The following is a 20,121-nucleotide window of genomic DNA, read 5'->3' as shown; positions in this document are numbered from 1 at the left end:
CGTTTCCTCCACGACCCGCCGCGCCCGGAGCTGGGGCCTCTTCGAGCTGCGGGTGCGCGACCCGGCCTGCACGCACCGACCTCCCGGGTGCCTCGTCCGCAGCCTGTCCCTTGAAATGCGTGTGCCCTGGTGTCGAGTATTATTATTTCTTTTTTTTGTCTATATTGATTAAGGTATTACATATGTGAACTTGCCCCCTATTGCCCCCCATTATTATTTCTTTTCCGCTCGCGAGACGCGAGCACAATGGTGCGAGGCCACTTTTGAAAATAGTCTGGCAGTTCCTCATGATCGTGGTTAAAATTAAAGAATATATATATATTAGAACCCATGTCTCAACAAGTGCATTTTCAGGTATAAACTCTTACCTTACGAACCACATGCCATCGGCTAACCACTAGCACCTGTGTCATAGAGCTTGTTAGACGTGCAGACCCTCGGGTCCTGCCCTGGTCGGTTGCATTGGGAGCTGCATGTTAATAAGACAAGACCCCCAGTTGATATGAATGTGCAGTGCAGGCTAGAAGCCACCGCCCTGGAGAAACTTTTGCAGGAGGAGGATCAAGAAAGTTCCTAGTGTGGACATTCCCAGGCACGGAAAGGTCCCCAGCAGGTGGCAGGTGCGGGTTCAGTCCCCGGTCAGGGCGCATGCCCAGGTTGCAGGGCTGGCTCCCCAGGAGGGGGCGCACAAGAGGCAGCCAATCGATGTTGCTCACATCTACCCACATTTCTCTCTCCCTCTCTCTAAAATAAAAAATATAGTTTGAAAAAATTTGATGTTCATGCAGGTTAGAGCACAAATCAGTACTTCAGTCATTGTTAAGGATGAATACTCCTCCCCCATGATATGGATGTACCACATTTTATTTATCCATTCACTTATTGAAGGAAATTGGGGGTGTTTCCAGTTTTGGGCTATTATGAACAATGCTGTTACAATCATTGTTGTACTAGCCTTTGTGTAGACATATGTTTTCCTTTCTCTTGGGTAGACACCTAGGAGTGGAATTGCTGGGACATGGTCATATTTATTAGTTAAAAAAAGAGAAGAAATTAATTCTTTGTCTCTTTTGAGTGAAAGGATTAACTAGTGAGTAGGTGGCATGTCTCTTGCTTTTGGAAAGAAAGGTAAGAAAACATAATACTGAATTTGGAAGCAGTAAGCCATTGAGGTAAAAGAGGATAAAAGAAAGGAAATAAACTAGATGTTTTATTGGGAGAAGGTAGAGATAAAGGGACATTAAGAGGAAGAGATGGTATAGGGACCCTAGAGATAAAATAATTCACTTCAAAGTGTTTTTATGTAACACTTGCATGTAGTATTATCAAATATATTAACAGTGCTTATAAAGTGTTTTGTTAGATTTTCTTTTAAAGATAATTACTTTGATTTATTGCTCACAGTAGTCCGCATGTGTGCACGCGTGCATGTGTGTGTGTGTATAGGTGTGTGTGTGAGAGAGAGAGAGGGGGAAATACACTGAAAGGTAAATAAGGCAAATAAAGAAGGGTGAGTTTAGATAATATTAGACATTGAATTTGTGTAATACCTGAGATTTTGTTTCACAGCCACTAATCTTCACAATTGAGGACTTATAATGTTCTCTTTGTCCCAGTTATTTTTTTCTCTCTCTGTATTTCTTTAGACATTCCGTGCAGATTTTCATTCCTGATAAGAGGCAAAAACAGACAAATGTCACCCTGGAAACTTGGCTGTGCAAGCTCTGATCTTCTCTTTCCTGGTTCTAAATTCGAGGCAAATAAATGTGCACCAACGGTCATCTTTGTAGTCCAAGAGGCAGATAAATGCGATTCATATGTCTGTGACATATATTTCCTGTGCTGAGAAGGGAAGAACATGTTAATAACATGCTTATTTTAGACATCAGGGTAACCTTGTTCATCTTCTATGAAAAAATATTGAACAGCCAGTTCAAATGGTCAGGAATGCTCGCTGGGATAAGAGCTGCCAGTCGTCGGGACAGGCCTGTGACCCCATCAGTGGGTCGGAGCCTGGCACCCACCATCCAGGCGGTTGCAATCCCGGCGGAAGACCGGAGCTATTTTCCTGCGCATCCTCAGGGCTGGGTCACACACCTCCCTCCAGGTAAGTGTCTTTCCTTTGTGTTCCCTTAACTCTGCCTCCCCGGACCCCGCTGCATGGACTACAAAGATGACCGTGGGTGCACACGTCCGACATCGTCCGCGAAATGAAACCGGGCTGCCCTCCTCCCACTGGTTCCCCATCTTCCAGCTTTTCTCCTCCGGGCATCCCCTCCCGCCCCGCCCCCGCAGTGGGCGTCGCTACGGCCCCGCCCCCATCCCTGATTGGCTGTCCGGTGGGCCGCTCCTTCGCTCTCATTGGCCGCTCAGGGGGAGGTGCGTTTCCCGGATCCCAATAGGTGGCCGGGCAGGGGCCACGCCCCCAATCGCGGCGCCGCTGTAGTTTCCGGAGTAAGATGGCCGCAGTGCGCGTGCTGCGGACCTGGAGCCAGAGAGCCGGGCGGCTGGTGAGCGGGCCGGGCGGGCTGAGGTCGGGGAGGAGTGATGTGTCCACAGTCTTGCGGGGGAGGTGTGTGCGTGTGTCCTCCGAGGGCCGCGCGTACCGGGCACGCGGGATGGAGAGGTGGGGGGACACCCGCAGAGCGAAGGGCACCGAAGGTGGGAGCCGACGGGTCTGGAGACCCATCCCCTTCCCTCACCTGGGCGCGCACCTGGCGGGACTCGGCGGCCCTTCCGCTCCCTCTGCACCCCGAGGCCCAGCTGGCCTGTCGCTGAGCAGCATCTGGGTGCCGGGCGCTGGGACAGGCACCGGGGATGCCCCCATTGAGCATTCAGGGAGCACCCACTGGGTGCCAGACACGACACGACGACCCCAGCTCTCAAGGGACTCGCAGTCCAGGAAGAGACCCTCGGAGCAAAGCATCACTGCACGGTCCTTGCCCCCGAGCAGCGGAGACACCTGCTCCAGCCTCATCCCTGGGGCGTGTCCTTGCCTCCCAGGTCTGCACCTGTGTCTTCCCAACCTTGGTCTCCATGCAGCTGCGACCCACCACCATCACCCTGCCATTCCCCACTGTCACTCGGTGTTTTAGCACTAAGCAGTGAACATCCCGTCATCATAGTGTTTCATGTGGTTTGTATTCAGTTCCTACTCTGCCCTAACCCTCTCCCCCAGAGCTTCCTACAGCGGGCGACCCCTAATCTTACAAAGCCTTTCGAGAACCCGCTACGGACCAGGTCCGGTGCTAGGCATCCAGGATGCAAATATGAATAAGACCGACACCATCCCTGCCCGCACAGAGGTTAATCACAGCTGTGGTGGAGGACAGACAGACAGACAGAGAGACAGGGATAGGCTGTAGACAAGCAGTTACAGCACAGCGTAAGGCGTGCGATGCATGGACAGATCCTACAGCTGCAGGAACACCTAGGAACGGTCCCAGGTTCAGACCGGAGTTCCCAGAGGACATTGCATAACCTGAGCTTTGTGAAAGAGAAGTAGGAGGTACCGGGGAGAAGCCAGCCAGCCGTCCCCAGCAGCACCTGACCGACGAGGTTCGGACCTCGCTCCCCTGAGAGCTTCCCCACCCTCGACTTCCCCGGCAGCCGCTCCCCGATCTTCTTCTTCCTGCCACTTGATGTCCGGTGTCTGACTGGGGCCTAGATCATTTCAGGTCGTTTATGCAGTAGTAACGGTCATTCCACTGTTAGAATGGACGTGAAATCCCGTCTATACTTAGAGAGGAAAGCCGTAAAGATCACGTAACAGGGCTTTTCCTTTTGGTCTTCTGGTCGCTAGGTTTGCGTTCGCTACTTTCAGACACGGAGTGATGTTCGTGCTTTGAAACCCAAATATGTGTGTTTCTTCGGCCACCCTTCCTTCAAGGCTAGCCATCCGCACCGACCGCTGAAAACAACTGCTGGTGAGTGTGACCACCATAGCCACGCGAGAGAACGTTTTGTATCTTACTCAGCACTTTATCTTAAGTGATTGTAGACTTAGCAGAGTTTGTTTTCTTTTTCAAGTGGACCTTTCCTTCCTAGCCTGGCCCTCCTTGCTCTCCCCACATTTATCCTTCTTTTTTTTTAATTATCTTTGCACCCTACTTCTCCCCCACTCCCCTTTCACACACTTTCCCTTGATATGTGTGTCTTCATGGAGTTGGGAATGGGTTGTCTTGGGCCATCTTGTCTTTATCACCTGGCTCATCTGTGTGCAACAGTCAGCGTGGATAGACTGTCCGCAGTCCAGGGAAATGTGACTTGATCGCCTGATAGAATAGTTTGTGCCCTTGTACTCCCTGCCGTGTTGGTGGTTGGAGGACTTCATCTGTCCTGGTGGATGGTGGGATGAAACCAGCCGGAGGTGCTCCTAGATACAAAGTTCCCTGCTTTTACCATTTAATTACCCCCCCCCCCGCCCCCACATTTTCTACCCCCTCTGAAGAACTCAAGGCTTTCAGGATTAGATTTGCGAGGACACTAAACTCTATTTTCTGACGTTCTCTTTAGAAACCTGGTAAAGAACCCTGGACTTCTGTTGTGTCCTTACCCTTGTGCCAGATGTGGGCACCTGGGTCTGTGCTAGCAGTGAAAAGCAGGGGGGTTCCTGGCAGACCCCCCTGAGGACGGTCAGTCCTTCCGTGCCTCTGACACGCCATCTGCCACAACACCCTAAGATATGTGAACCTACTGTCACCGTTTGTTTTTTTTTAAGATTTTTATTTTCAAAAGTCGGTCTTTGGTGAGAGAATAGAGGCCATTGAAGCTCCAGTGCAGGCAGTTATGAGCTCTAGGTTCGTGGCCTACCAGCTGCTGGCTGTGTAATGTCAAGCAGGTGACTTGGTGTCACCTGGACAGTGGGAGTAGTCACAGTATCTGCCCCTTTGTGTTGGCGTGAGAATCAGTTCATGCAACACAGATATTTACTGAGCACCTACTGTGTGCCAGGCACTGCTCTCGGTGCTTGGGATACGCTTTCTTCTTTAGTCCCCAGCTTAGTAAGTAGCTAAGCTGGAAGCCTAGAGCCTGATTCCTTTCTCACCTCAAACTGATGACTGTGATCCATTCATTTTACAGCTTATGTGTTTCTTAAACTTGTCTTCTCCTTTTCAGGCAGCTTCAAACATGTATAAATCTGTTAAGCTCCGTCCTTCAGCTTCTTCACCTGCAGTAGCCTCCTAACCGCCTTCCCTGCCGCCCCTTCCCGTCTCTCTCCGCCACACTCCTGCTGGAGACAATTGTCTCCTAACATTGTAGACCTAGAGCTACAGCCTGAGATGGCCGCGGGGACTCCCTGGCAGGAAACCACTGCTGAGTAGCAGCCGTCCTCGGAGCGGCTTGAAGCGACATGATTTATTATCTGTCAGGGTCCTGGGCGTCGGCCCGGCTCACTGATGTGACTGGCTAGAGCCGCACCTGGGCTGGAGGGTCCAGGACGCTCTCCCTCACACGTCTAACGATTAGTATTGGTTTCCGGCTGGGACATCGCATTGCTCCACCCCTGGCCTCTCATACTCCGCCAGGTTAGGTCGGCTGCCTTCCAAGAGGGACAAGGGAGAGCTATGAGGGTGAGGTCCTCTGAGGCCTCGGCTCCAGAATTTACACACTTTCGCCCGGCCGGTGTGGCTCAGTGGTTGAGCGTTGAACTAGGAGGTCACGGTTTGATTCCTGGTCAGGGCACAGGCCCAGGTTTCAGGCTCCATCCCCAGTAGGGGGCATGCAGGAGGCAGCCGGTCCATGATTCTCTCTCATCATTGATTTTTCTATCTCTCTCTCTCCCTCTCCCTTCCTCTCTGAAATCAATAAAAATATATATATTTTAAAAAATAATTTACACACTTTCACTTCTGCTATATTCTATAGGTGAAAGCAAGTCACAAGCCAGCGTAGATTTTAGGAACGGTGAAACAGACGAACCCTCACTGGCCCCTGATTACCTGTAGGATAAACTTCAAACACCTCACCTCCGCCTGGCACACAAAGCCTTTTAAAGTCTGGGCTGATTTCTCCCCACAGGTCCTGGCCTCAGGCGCACGGAACTGTTGGCCGTTCGCGAACGATGTTGTCACATTTCCATGCTCTTGCACATGCTGTGGGCTCATCGTGTTCCTTGCATAACCTGGCTTTGCATAGAGGTGTCATTGTGCATTTCCTTGTCACGTTTTAGTCACTCAGGTTGGGTCCCGGTCTCCATGGTAACTGTTCTTGAGCACTGACCTCTGTGTGCCTCTATGTCCTCGGGCAAAAAAAGGCTTCCAACTAGAGTTGCTGGCTCAAAGTCGTGGGCCTTTTTTTTAAGGCTTTGGGTACTTAGTGCAAACTGTTCCCGAAAGGTTCCCGTTGAAATGAGCAGCAGGCCGCGAGAGGGCCGCTTCCTAGAATGGAAACAGGCTCTGAGACCTCACATCGAAGACACATGTCTTTACTACTCACTCACCTCCTCATATTTATTAAAGAAAAATGAGCTCCTTTATCAGCTGTTTGTGTATTTTATGAGCAGTTGTAGCTATTAGCAGTCTAAAAATAGAGGCACATTCTCAAATCAGTTCAGAGCATTTGCTAACCAAACATACTGACTTTCTTGGGAATAATTACCATAAAGTTTCATTGGCATCCAAGTGTTATAAAAAGGGGGTAGATCTTTGGAAAGGGGTAAAAAGTGGAAAGTGGAAGGAAAAGGCTCAAATTGAATGATAAGTTGGCAGAACATAGTTTGGGCAAATAAGAATCTCCCATCGAGTTGTCTGTGTGGGGGTCTGCCCGATCTTTAGCCACTAAGAATGAAAATATGAAGCCAAAATACAAGATCAACAGAGACCTGGGAGCAGGCTGTTGGTGGTTATTACAGCTTCGTAACGTGAAGCAGGGGATGCGCTGGGGTCTCCCTAATACACGCCATGTTTCACAGTCTGTTTACATCCCCTGTAACAGAACATGGCTTTGGAAGCTGGGAAGTGGGAGATCTGTGGCGGCGGTGGCGGTGGGTCGGTGGCATCGATGAACTTATTTGAATGTTTGATGGCTATGAGTGATGATGATGCTGTTAAAAATTGTGAAATTTTTATCTGTAAAATGAAATCAATTCTGCCTCTGCTGGAGAATATTTTCTAATTTTAGGTGTAAAAGCATCTCCTAACAACATGTGACATGTTTAAGGAGATTACTTCTCATTTGTCTTTGAAGGTCAACGGGGACAGATTGTCCAGTTCAAACTCTCAGACATCGGAGAAGGCATCAGAGAAGTAACTGTCAAAGAATGGTAAGTTATTGTGAAGAAGGTTTAAGTCCATCTTAAGATAACCAGAGTGAAAATAAGTAGGTTCTATTTAAATGGAGAAACTTGCTATCACCTCCCAAAGGAGTGGGTGGAACGAGCTGCTGGTGTCAGCATGCTGGTGAGCCAGTTCACACATCACTGCGTCTTATTCTGGGCAGTGTCTTAAGCATCATCTTCTCCTCTTTTTAAAGACTTTCACAGCCCACCCCTCGTTTCAGCTAAAAGCAGAGAAGTTCACCCCTAAGGGATGACGTGTGTCAGTGCACTTGCTGCCTTTCCGGAGGGGCGGAATCCCAGGGCCCTCACTGTCTGGGAGGGAAAGCCCCATAGGTGCTCTCACACCTCCTGTCCCTGTCACGGGTGGCGTGTTATGTGGACTGAGACCTGGTTAGGACAGGAAGACAAGGCATAAGAATGACTGAACAATAGTGATGTTAGTGAAGAATTAATGCAAAATGTCAGGAATGTGCTAGATACGTCAAGAGTGGTATTAGACATAAGCATAACCAATGGCCGCAGACACCGGGGGGGGAGGGCATGAGTGCGGGTGGTGGGGAGGCAATGGGGGGATAGGGACACATATGTAATAACTTAATCAATAAAGAAAAAATAATAAATTAAACATTTTAAAAAAAGAATGGTATTAAACTCAGAATCACATGCAGTATTTGAGGTTGGTCTCATTCTCCCTGCTCTGTTTGGTAAAGCACACTTAAAACAGTTATGGGATAAAGGGACCGATATAAAAGGACAGGCAGCAATAATTCTAGAAGAGAACTCAAGCCAAAATTCATGAAATTACGAAGGTGTGTGCTGGGGACATCAGTTTTTCAATCTAATTCTAGAAATAATGGGCACCCCTTAAAGTTTGATACAGGCTAATATAAAACAATGAAAGGAAAAAACACATACACACACACATTTAAAATACTTTTTTAGAACTTTTTCCAAGGAGTGGGTGGAGCAGAAAATCTGAAAGTTTAATTAAATTTTCAGATTGCAGATCTATGAATGGTTTTAAAAAGTTGGTATTGGAGATAACACCAGAGAGGTTCTGGAAACCCTGATGGTCTTTTCTGGAACATTCTTTGGTGCACCTCTGGGACTCACTGCTAGCCAGGGTGGATAGGACCTGACTCAGCGTGGCGTCAGCAGTGCAGGCTGCTCGGCACTTGGTCACACGGCAGGTCTGACACCTGTTTCTTGTAGGTTCGTGAAGGAAGGAGACACCGTGTCTCAGTTCGACAGCATCTGTGAAGTTCAGAGCGACAAAGCTTCTGTTACCATCACCAGTCGTTACGATGGCGTCATTAAGAAACTGTACTATAACTTAGAGGACACGGCCTATGTGGGGAAGCCACTCGTCGACATAGAAACAGAAGCTTTAAAAGGTACTGAAGTGCGTGTCCCTGTTTGCCAAGTTGATCCTTGAGTACCAATCAAAAGGGATGTTTATTTTTAATAACTTACAGGAAGTCAGGGAAATAGAAAGGTCCTCAGTGATGCATGATTATCTTTTGACCAGTCGCCATGGTAACTACATGGACAATAACAGTGACCTGGTGGTCAGGCTTCTGGAAACCATAGTGGTCACAGAAGCAACAATGAAAGATCCAGGACACTGGTCACTGCTAACAAAAGGTGTAGTGTGCACAGTGGGATGGCTCTGTGTGCCGAGGATACGGCACAGAACAGCACTCGTGCTGATGGCTGTGAAAGCCAGGCTTCCTGGAGAGGAGACGCAGGAGAGAAAAGGAGGAAAAGCCGGAGGAGCAGTGCGGAGACCCGCATGCGAAGAAGCAGCGGCCAGGGGTCTCACCATCAGTGCACTGACAGGGATTCCAGATGAGAGCGCTCCAGGGAAACGGGCACCAGGCTGGTGCCATGGGGCGCACAGCTGGCTGCCTTCCCCGAAGCCCAGGGCTCTGTCTCCCCGGAAACAGCGCTGTATCAGAGGCTGGCGGGGACCCGTCTGTGAGGCAGCCCTCGCCCGCAACCTGGAGGGAGCACTGGGGTTCGGACAGGTCCGCAGTGAGAGGCAGAAGTCCCATGGGTGCCTGAGACACAGAGGCCCTGCGGGCTGTGCAAGAGTGTAATACTAATGCAGTCACTTCGTCATCTGTCAGGTTTCACACAGGTTTCTTATCCTTACACGTGAGTAATTCTGTTGGACCGATGTAGGAACTAAACCCAACCCAAAGGCAGTGACAGCCCAGTTTAGACCTGGGATGTCCTGAGTCCAGCACCGTGACCGGCTCCCTCCAAACCTGGGCGGTAGCTTATTGAAGCCTTTCGTCATTTATTTAGTTTCTGTTATCAAAGCAGGACGCTGCATTAGAGAAAGTTATGAGATAAGAAAACCAAAAATAAGAAAATGAAAACATGCTCCCGCTACTCAGAAATCACCACTCTTCACACATCAGTGTTCAAAGCAGAGGAACATTTCAATGCTGTGTCATCTCGGGAAAGCATTTAGGCTGGTCCCAGACTTTACATGATCCTTCCGTGTAATTTACCTCCCACCTGATCCTTATGTCACGCGACTTATAAAAGAAATTTATTAGGAAAGTGTTTAAAATACAACATGTTTTGAAATTTATGGAAGAAGCTCTCATTTTTTAACTGGTAGCTGGCTATGTGATTTCAACAGAAATGAAGTGAATACCAGGTACAAGAACCATGAACCACCAGATACCAGTACCCCCACACTCTCCTGTTTGTTTTCCTTTCTGAAGTAGCCCGACTATTACGCCTTTTGTCTATCATGTAGAATCTATGTATATATCCTCAGCTGAAGAGTAAACATGTACCTTGTTACCAGATTCCGAGGAGGATGTGGTGGAAACGCCCGCCGTGTCCCATGACGAGCACACTCACCAGGAGATAAAAGGGCACAAGACGCTGGCCACCCCGGCGGTGCGCCGCCTGGCCATGGAGAACAACGTACGTTTTCTTAACGTGTAAACGTGAGACACAGAGAGCGTGTGCTTGCATCTGAGAACTAGCCGGCTGTCCAGATGAGATGGCTCCAGTTGGGGTGGGAGAAAACATGGGAATGTCTGTTACCAAAAAGTGGTAGTTGCGTGAAGGCACTCGTGAGAAATGAGAAAACCATTGGGAACTCATTACTTCTCCTGATTGAGGAGTGTGCTTTACTGTGCTTTCTTAGAGCTGATAACATCAGGGCCACCATTGATGCAGCTCTTGTAAATACTCGTGTCTTAGGTCAGGTGCCCTAGGAGCAGAGATTGAGACAAGGATTGGGGATGTGATGATTGATTGATTGATTGATTGATTGATTGAAAGAGTGAGCACCTTTACTGGGCATGAGCATAGGGGAGGGAAGAGGCGGGCAGTGGGCCAGGCAAAGATGGGTCTCCAGGATGTGCCCTGATCCCAGGGAGGTGGGGAGAACCCCAGAACTGAGTCAAGGAGGCTGGCCTTTGGAATTCCTCTCATCAGCCTGTCCTTGGTGCCTAACCTCCCGGGAAGGTGGCTCCCGGGCGGGCAATAAGAATTTACACGGTGTTTCATTTAATCTTCACAGCTCTGTGAGATAAGATAGGAGGTCAGGAAACTGGCCCAAGGTCACAGAGCCGTGGTGGAGCCAGGATTCTGAAGTCCGTCTCCCGGTCTCCACTGACTGCTTTCCTCATAGGAGACCTGAGCCAGACGCTGTACACTGACCCCCACTGTAGCCCCGGAGGGGGTTCGGACTGTCCCCATTTTGCAGATGTGGGAGGGCAGAGTTGATGAAGTTGCCTGAAATCAAGGAGGGAGTTGAATTGGGGCCTTGGACCCAGATCTGCCTCCTCTCAGGGCCCGAGCTCTTCCCAGTGTGCCCACGGGCAGGTGTTTTGTTGGTCTGTTTTTGAGAGAAGTAACTAAGTTCCAGTGGGAAAAACAAATGTATACTTTCTGGAAGTAGAAGAGTCACTGAAGTGTTCACATCCCTTCAGCAGTTATCCGACGGTTGTTCCAGAAGCTAGCCCGCGGAAGAATCCAGGGCGTATTCCTTCACATACTTTATAGCCAAAAACTAGCAAGCGCTTGTGTTCAAATCAGGGAGATGCCTACATAAGTTATGGTACAGAGCCTTCATGGCCACTTATTCGCCATTAAATGCATTCAAATATGAAGACCATTTAGCATAACAATATAGAGATAATCATGGAACACTAGATCATTAAGAGCATCAAGTGACCTCAGTTCTTCTCTGTAGTTTCTAAAAATAGAAAAAATCAATTAAGGATCATGCAAGAAATTTAAGAAGAGTCGATTGTTTAAAAATGTAAGTTTTCATACACAGGTATGGGTTATCTACGACGTAAATACCACATGGTTACCTGGTGGACAAGTAACGTGAAGACTTAGGAGGGCGCTGTTCTTGTCGCGCTCTGTTAAGATAATGAAAATGTTACTTCCTTATGCTAACTTATTGGGCAGAGGTACTCTTTTTTTTTTTACCTACAATGCATTGAATTCCACTTAGCGACCTTCATGATGGATTTATTTATTTTCAGGTGGTTTTATTTTTCACATTAAGTATATCCTTTTTTAGATTAAGCTGAGTGAAGTTGTTGGCTCAGGAAAAGATGGCAGAATACTCAAAGAAGATATTCTCAACTTTTTGGAGAAGCAGACAGGAGCTATATTACCTCCTTCACCAAAAGCCGAAATTATGCCACCTCCACCGAAACCAAAAGACAAACCTCTTCCTACCCCAGTAGCAAAACCTGTGGTATTCACAGGCCAGGACAGAACAGAGCCCATAACAGGTAACAGTAACGGTACTGCCGATAACAGTGTAATCTATTGGGGAGCAGCTGCCTCCTTAGGTCCATGCATATAATAGGGTATTTTGATTTTTTTAAAATTTTATTTATTTTTAAATAACATGGTGTTTGTAATTCTTACTGCAGGCAAAGTTCAAGTTCAGCATACAATTTATTTTTAATGATGAAATAACAGTTTTCCCAATTTATACTGTTAATTTCTGAAGAGTAAGTAACGTGTTAGCCAGTTTCTTGGAATATGAATGTGTAAACGAATAACTGTTCAGTTTGAAGTCTCCAGGTATTTTAAATATTCATTATTTTTTGTTAGCTCTCAAAGTAATTCCGTCTGACTTGTTGTTTATGAACACGTAGGATGATAACTTCCTGAAGAGGGATATTGCAGGAAAGCCGCTGGTGGATCCTGGCCTGCAGCCTATAGAGTTATCTGCACACACAGCCTTGCAAGCGGCCACCTGTTGTGTTATTGAACTTGGCACCGGGGGTTGTGCGGCATTCGGGGCTTCGGCACTGAAACTCGTGGCTTTTGAACTACATAATGGCGTGGGGAGGAATGTAATTGAGAGTAAACAACATTAACCTTCTATTTTAGGTTAAAAGGAGAAGGATTAAAGGATTTAACAATTGAAAATATACTGTTTTCCAGGCTTTCGGAAAGCGATGGTCAAGACCATGACCGCAGCCCTGAAGATCCCGCACTTTGGGTATTGTGATGAGGTCGACCTCACCGAGCTGGTGAAGCTGCGAGAAGAACTGAAACCCGTTGCTTCCGCTCGTGGAATTAAACTCTCCTTTATGCCCTTCTTCATAAAGGTGAGGTTCCATTCATTGCCAGCAAGGGTGGAGTAGGGCATTTAAATGCTCTTTTCCAAATACTGAACGTGTTCACTGTGGGTTTGAATAAAAATACGACTTCTCACCAGATCACCTAGAAGAACGTGCCCTGTTGTCACCCACTTGCCTCTGGGAGCTGGTGCGGCTGGTCCTGTCAGTGGGTGAAGCCTTTGTTCTGTAAGGACCACTCCAGCGAAGCTCTGTTTAAACAAAAGGGAGAGTTGGTATTGATCTTGTGTATCACTGACATATATTTACTTCCATTTTTTTAAAAATATATGTTTTTATTGATTTTAGAGAGAGGAAGGGAGAGAGAGAGAGAAACACCGATAAGAGGACCATCGATCAGCTGCCTCCTGCACGCCCCCTACCAGGGATCGAGCCCACAACCCGGGCATATGCCCCCACCGGGAATGGAACCGCCAACCTTTGGATGCATGGGATGATGCTCAACCAACAGAGCCACACCGACCAGGGCTTACTTCCATTTATTCAGCAAACTTACGTTGAGGCTCCTGAGAATCGTTTCTAGTACTAGGCCTTGGGACCAGTATAAAAGGGAATAAGACCATCCACTAACCTTGAGCAGCCCACAGTGTAGCTCACATGAACCACCACTCACAAAGTTGTTACATGTGCCAGACCCCGTGCCAAGCACGCTGCACACGGGAGCTCTCTTAATTCTCAGAATGACCCTGACATCCCCCACCTCCCATTTAAGGAAATGGGGGCCCAGAGAAGCGAGACCCTAAATTTCCGGTTCTGGTCTGTTTTACTCAAAATGCATACGGTTATCGCTAACTGCAGTGTAACTTCCACCAGCCTTTCCCCACACTGCACCGAGGCTGAGCTTCCATAAATCAAACTCTTATCACTCCCTAATTCATTCCACGGGCCCCCCTTCATCGCCTTCAAGATGGTTTCTAAACGCCCGAGTGCGGCATTCAGATGCGACCATGGGGCGCTGCTGCCCTCTCCAGTCCGAGCTCTCAGTCGCTCCCTCTGTTCCATCAGACTGAGCCACCATCCACCGCCGTGTGCCCTCCCACCTTGGTCAAATACTTGCATCCCAAGTATAGCCTCCTCCGTGAGCCTTCTGTGGCTGTTACAATTTGAGTTCAACCCGGGAAGTCGTTAGCACTGTCCTTGTCACACAGGGACAGCTTCCTGCCTGGGGACCACAGGTTTGCCTCTCACGGGAACTCTACCCAGAGTGAGGAAATCCCTTAGAATTGAGGCATTTTCCCTGGGACTTGGCCAGCCCATGTGTGGGGTGGGGCAAAAGCAGGTTTGCAGTTGTGAGTACCCAAAACACAGTTTACTGTTTCTTATTTATTAATTATTGTATTATCTCCATACAAACCACTGTAAACCTACTTTTGTCCCACCCTGTAGTTGTTTTGAAAAACCTTTTCAAATTAAAAAAAAATTTTGTGGGGACAAAATCTTGATGTTTACAAGCTACAGGCTGCTTTCTCTTTTATTCTGAAGTCACCAGGGTGACCCTGTTCCACCTTGCTGGGCAGTCACCTGCCCGGCGGTGTGGGCTTGCAGTGGAACGTGGCATAAGCAGCCCCCCACCCCCACCCCCTGAGTTCCGAGTGCTAACCTCGCTCTGTGTTGCCAGGCCGCCTCCCTGGGATTGCTGCAGTTCCCCATCCTCAATGCCTCGGTGGACGAGAGCTGCCAGAAGGTCACCTACAAGGTTGGCTGTGTGTGTGAGAATGTGCTTGGCCTACACAGAACGCGGTGCAGGTGTGCTTGTCAGGGAGCGGCGTCTGGGTCCCGCAAACGTGAAGCGTTTTAGACTAGAACCACAGGTAGGGAGGAAGCAGTAAGCTGAGTCTCACTGCTGGTGGTTGTGGCGGGTTTGCTGGTTAATAATGATACTGTGCAGCTATGCATTCTTCAGCCCTTTTGGTTGAGGCAGTGGGTCATACTACCCATCCCATCACCCCTTCCCTCAGAAAGAATAACCTCTCTCAAAACAGAATTCCTGCGATTCTTAAAACAAGGGTGATTTAAATGAGAGAAGTGAGGAAAGTTTGAATTCCGTTTGAGTGAACTCTTCTGTTTGGAGTGAAAGTTGATTAAGACGGCTCTTGGGGGACGCTAATGCTTACCTGTGTGTCTCACTAGAAATGTACGAGCAGGAAGTGACTTGGGTATTCTGAGGGTTGTGTCTAAAGTCTTCCCAGGCGATCAGTACCATTTCCTGATTGAGGAGAGGCTGGTTACAAAGAGTTCAGACAAGGAAATGATGTTTGTCTCCGATCCCAGGATCCTAGGGCAACTCAACTGTTCATGTTGAGATGTGCGTCCTTCCAGGATTTTATTTTTACATACATCACACACACACACACACACACACACACACACATATACACACACACACGGAATTACACATACTGCTTAATATTGCTTAATTAACTTTTGAACTTTATAAAAACTCTTTTTCTTTTTCATTTAATATATTATGGACATCATTACCTGTCAGTAAATACTCTATTACCATTTATTTAGCCAGTGACCTGTTGTAAACATTGTGGTTGTTTTCAGTGTCTCAAATTTGCAGACAATCTGAACTCAGCATCCCTGTGTGTCTCTACATGCTTCTGTCTTTATCTCTGTAACAGATTTGTGTAACTGTTGGTACGTATTGTTGTTAAATGTTCGCCAGAAAGCCTGTGTCAGCTTACATTTCCACTAACAATGTATATTCTTACCGACAAAAAGAGTTCCTTTTTCAAAAAATGTCTTGAAATCCTTTAAAAATCATTTCTTTGAAGCCATCCCATTCTGGGGCGGTAATGTTTGGCAGCTGTTATAGGGCAGTGGCGGTGGTCCTCTCCTGCTAGCTACGAGAAGGCTGCTGTAGTAGTAGTATTGTTATTGTTGTTGTTGTTGTTGTTTTAGGCGTCTCACAACATCGGGGTGGCCATGGACACCGAGCAGGGGCTGATCGTCCCGAACGTGAAGAGCGTCCAGGCGCGCTCTGTGGTGGACATCGCGGCGGAGCTGAACCGCCTCCAGCAGCTGGGCTCCACGGGGCAGCTCAGCACCGCCGACCTCACCGGGGGCACCTTCACCCTCTCCAACATCGGCTCCGTGAGTCCCGCGCACACGCACCGGCCCGACTCAAAAAAAAGTTTTAAAATGTCACGGGCCGCTCGCTCCTCACAGGCCTAACGTTTCCACTGTCTTCGCTTGTTTTTCAGATCGGCGGCACCTACGCCAAAGCAGTGATCCTGCCGCCCGAAGTCGCCATTGGGGCTCTTGGGTCAATTAAGGTGTGTTTGTGAAAGAACCGAAACAGTCTAAGCAAGTCGGGAGAGTGAGCACAAACAAGAGTAATCTTTTTATTATTATTATTATTATTTTATTTTATTTTTTAATATATATTTTATTGATTTTTTTACAGAGAGGAAGGGAGAGAGATAGAGAGTTAGAAACATCTATGAGAGAGAAACATCGATCAGCTGCCTCCTGCACACCCCCTACTGGGGATGTGCCCGCAACCCAGGTACATGCCCCTGACCGGAATCGAACCTGGGACTTTTCAGTCCGCAGGCCGACGCTCTATCCACTGAGCCAAACCGGTTTCAGCTGTTATTATTATTATTGATTCCAGAGAGGAAGGGAAAGGGAGAGAGAGAGAGAGAAGCATCAATGATGAGAATCATTGATCAGCTGCCTCCTGCACGCCCCCCACTGGGGATCGAGCCCACAATCCAGGCATGTGCCCTTGACGGGAATCGAACCTGGGACCCTTCAGTCTGCAGGCCGACACTCTATCCACTGAGCCACACCAGCTAGGACAAGAGTAACCATTTCTGAGGTTTCCCTCACTTTGCAGGGTTGAGTGCAATGCTCAGCGGGGTGAGCAGTTGTTTCTTCCTGATGGCCCGGCCAGCGATCCCAGCGGCCTCTGTAGGGAGGGTGGTGACCTGACTGTGCCCCTGTGAGTCCTCCCCTATGGGTCCGCCCCTTTGGGCCCCCCGCTGTGGGTCCACCTGGGGTCCGCCCCTGAGGGTCCCACGGCTCCCACTGCGAGTCTTTATGGAGAATCACAGATAAGCCATCTGCTTCTCCCACAGTGCCTTGCTTCAGAATGCCAAGGAGTAAGGGTTTCAAGGGTTGTTAACCTGGCTACAAGTGAGTCATGGGGGTTTTTCCTTTTTTTTTAAATGTCCAAGCTCATCCCATACCAACTGAATTAGAATTTGGGGGGTGGGGCTGGGCATCCCTATTAACTCGGGGTCCAGAACCCCCAGAGGTAAAACTCTAAGGTCCTGGATGGCGTTTGTGTGCCACCATTATTGCGTGTTATTATCACTACATCAACCTCAATGTTGACCTTTAGGATTTCAAAAGTACCTTTCTGCTTTTTTTATTTCATTTTTTAAGTCATTCGCTTTTAAATAGCCGTCAGTGGGCTAGAAATTTGGGGAAAATATAGGTCCTTTACCAAGGACAGACTGAGAACAGTGGCTGTGAACAGCGTGCTCCGTACGGGACCTCTTCCACCTTCACGAGCCCAGGCGCGGCCGCCCTGCCCCTGCTGGCCTCCCGCCCTCCTCCCTCCTCCCGCAGTCTCTGTCTCGGCATCCACATGGCGGGGCCCCCACTGCTGGTGAGGTGGCCCGCGTGGCGAGGCTCCCCCTGCCCACCCCGTCCAAAAAGATGCCCCTCCCCTCTGCTCTCTACACGCTGTCCCCCTGCCAACTGCTCCGCTTTTTCTTCTGCGCTTTTCACAGTCTGACCCTCTGTTTATTTCACTTGTTTTTCCTGTCTGTCTCTCCCCATTAAAATGCTCACTCCACGAGGGAAGGGTTACTTGTTCTGTTCACTGCTCCATCCCCAGAGTCTAGAAGGGGCCTGGTACGTAGCAGGTGCTCAGTAAACGCGGGTTCGGTAGCTGAAATCTGAGAATAGCATGATGAATACAATCCAACATTGTGATTTGACTCAGAAATTTAGTTGTTTCGCTGTGGGTATGGAAGTCCCGGGACCAGCTGCCATGGGGGAGCTGAGACTGGAGGCTCGTCCTCAGGGGGAGGCCAGCAGGATGGCGTTTCCAGAGCCCTGGGAGGCCTCCCTGCTCCGAGAGGAGGGGGGCGCGCAGTCTCTCCGGTCTCCTGCTCCAGCTCCTGCTCTGCGCGGCGGAGGCTGACTCCCTCTTTCTGCGTTTCCAGGCCCTTCCTCGGTTCAACCAGAAGGGAGACGTGTATAAGGCGCAGATCATGAACGTGAGCTGGTCGGCCGATCACAGAGTCATCGACGGGGCCACCATGTCGCGCTTCTCCAACCTGTGGAAGTCCTACTTGGAAAACCCAGCGTCCATGCTGCTGGACCTGAAGTGAAGACCGGACGTCCCAGCTGTTGGAGCTTCCAAAGAGAATAGGGCCTCGCTGTGCCGCCCCCCCCGACAGTCCGTGTCGTGCCCGTTGTGTTGGATGATTAAATTCTGAGGCGCCACGCTTACCCCTGCTCCGATACCCTCTCCTGCAAGCGAGGAACAGTGGGCTGGTTCTTCCGCGGCTGTAGTCACATTGTATAGGTCATGGTGTTAGTTCTTAATGGTGCTGAGGCCGCTGTGTCAATGGATTGAAACTGCCAAGAACACAATTCGTGTCCCTAGAAGACAGGTAGCCATAGATAGTGTCTGCCCTATTCCTTCTTTTCTCTTAAACTGACTCAGTGAAACTTTTTGATTACACTAAGTAGGGAAAAGGACTGTGTACAAAAATAGCTTCCATTCCCCACAGTAATGCAATTGCTGTATAAACTAAGTGCAATTATACTTTGGATCTAAGATACCCAGGGGTATGTTACTGTGCAAAGGTCATCGTTGTCAATGCCTTATTTATGTAAATTAGTATCTTTTAAAGGGGGAGATTGTAAGTGGATCTTAATGCCCAGTTACATTTTATAACCTGTGAAGAGAGAGAGCCATCCAATTGGTTTGGCTCAGTGGTTGAGTGTCGACTTACGAACCAGAAGGTCATGGTTCAACCCCAGTCAGGATACATGCCCAGGTTGCAGTCCCAGTGTAGGGCATACAGGAGGCAGCCGATTGATGATTCTCTCTCATCATTGATGTTTTTCTCTCTCCCTCTCCCTTCCTCTCTGAAATAAAAAATATTTAAAAAAAGAAAAAGAGAGAGAGGAGTCAAATGGGTAATTATGGACATTAAAATAAAATAACAAATTTCATATAGAAATGAAGATATCTTGTGGTAGTGGCCCACTCTAATCAGAAATAGCATGATGAATACAATCCAACATTGTGATTTGACTCAGAAATTTAGTTGTTTCAAATGTCTAAAAAACTTCCAAGTGTTACATGTTAGAAAAAAATTGTTTTAACATGTACTTGATTGTACATGTTAATAATGGAAGTAATGTTTAAATTAGAAAACAATAGCTCGGCCCTGGCCAGGGAGCTCTGTTGGTTGGAGCGTTGTCCCCATACACCAAGGTTGTGGGTTCAATCCCGGTCAGGGTACATGTAAGAGGCAACCAATGAATGCATAAGTCAGTGGAACAAATCGATGTTTCCCTCTCTCTCTTTCCCCCTTCCTCTCTCTAAAAATCAATAAATAATAAAGAAAAATAATGAATCAACTGAATGTTGTTATATTTTAAATTCAGATAATATGAAGAGTTGCAAAGAAAATAAAGCATCCATAATCCTACCACTATGAACATGTTAACAATGTATCTATATACACAGCAATTCTTTTTATAAAAATGGGGTCATACTATACTATTTTATAATTTTTTTAAATTTAACATATAGGTAACTTTAGATGTCAATAAACACGTCTACATTATCATACATTTAAATGGCTGCAAAGTATTCTATTGTGTGTGTTTATTATACATTTCAATATTACATGGCTACTGTATACCAGGCCAGGAGCAGCATCGGGTGGGCGGTGGGCCCGCAAGGCTTTGCTGTATTCCTAGAGGTTGACATTAAGGGGAGAAGCCAGAGTGGGCCTCTGTGCTGACGTCTGAGGACAAAGGGGGCAGCCAACTCTGAATAGTTGGTGCCGAACCCGACATGGCTCATGTTCTCCTTCCCCCATCGAAGTGACCGGAGGGCTTATTTACGTTGTCGGACGCACCACCATCTAAGGCAGTGGTTCTCAACCTTCCTAATGCCGCGACCCTTCAATACAGTTCCTCATGTTGTGGTGACCC

The 20,121-nt window shown here is 48.1% G+C and overlaps 1 protein-coding gene across 1 annotated transcript; it reads left to right on the top strand.

The window, feature by feature from the left end:
• Positions 1 to 2,446: 2,446 nt before the first annotated feature.
• On the top strand, positions 2,447 to 19,539 carry DBT (dihydrolipoamide branched chain transacylase E2). The gene is made up of 11 exons (XM_070395815.1): positions 2,447 to 2,510; positions 3,803 to 3,926; positions 7,189 to 7,264; positions 8,492 to 8,673; positions 10,104 to 10,225; positions 11,844 to 12,060; positions 12,725 to 12,891; positions 14,540 to 14,617; positions 15,829 to 16,020; positions 16,131 to 16,202; positions 18,108 to 19,539. The coding sequence occupies exons 1-11, from the start codon at positions 2,460 to 2,462 to the stop codon at positions 18,273 to 18,275; spliced, it is 1,449 nt and encodes a 482-aa protein (XP_070251916.1). The 5' UTR covers positions 2,447 to 2,459; the 3' UTR covers positions 18,276 to 19,539.
• Positions 19,540 to 20,121: the final 582 nt, after the last annotated feature.

The sequence above is a fragment of the Myotis yumanensis genome, unplaced genomic scaffold, assembly GCF_028538775.1.
Source record: "Myotis yumanensis isolate MYYU_CA2020_CCGP unplaced genomic scaffold, mMyoYum1.0.hap1 SCAF_17, whole genome shotgun sequence".
NCBI lineage: Eukaryota > Metazoa > Chordata > Mammalia > Chiroptera > Vespertilionidae > Myotis > Myotis yumanensis.
Note: the sequence above shows the minus strand (reverse complement) of the source record. Positions and strands in the feature narration are given on the sequence as shown.

What these genes read in the sequence shown, in the direction of transcription:
- DBT (XM_070395815.1), top strand. Translation starts at nt 2,460, where the DNA reads ATGGCCGCAGTGCGCGTGCTGCGGACCTGGAGCCAGAGAGCCGGGCGG. An exon ending in GAAGTAACTGTCAAAGAATG is followed by an intron (nt 7,265 to 8,491) that starts GTAAGTTATTGT and finishes TGTTTCTTGTAG; the next exon opens with GTTCGTGAAGGAAGGAGACA. An exon ending in GCCAGAAGGTCACCTACAAG is followed by an intron (nt 14,618 to 15,828) that starts GTTGGCTGTGTG and finishes TTGTTGTTTTAG; the next exon opens with GCGTCTCACAACATCGGGGT.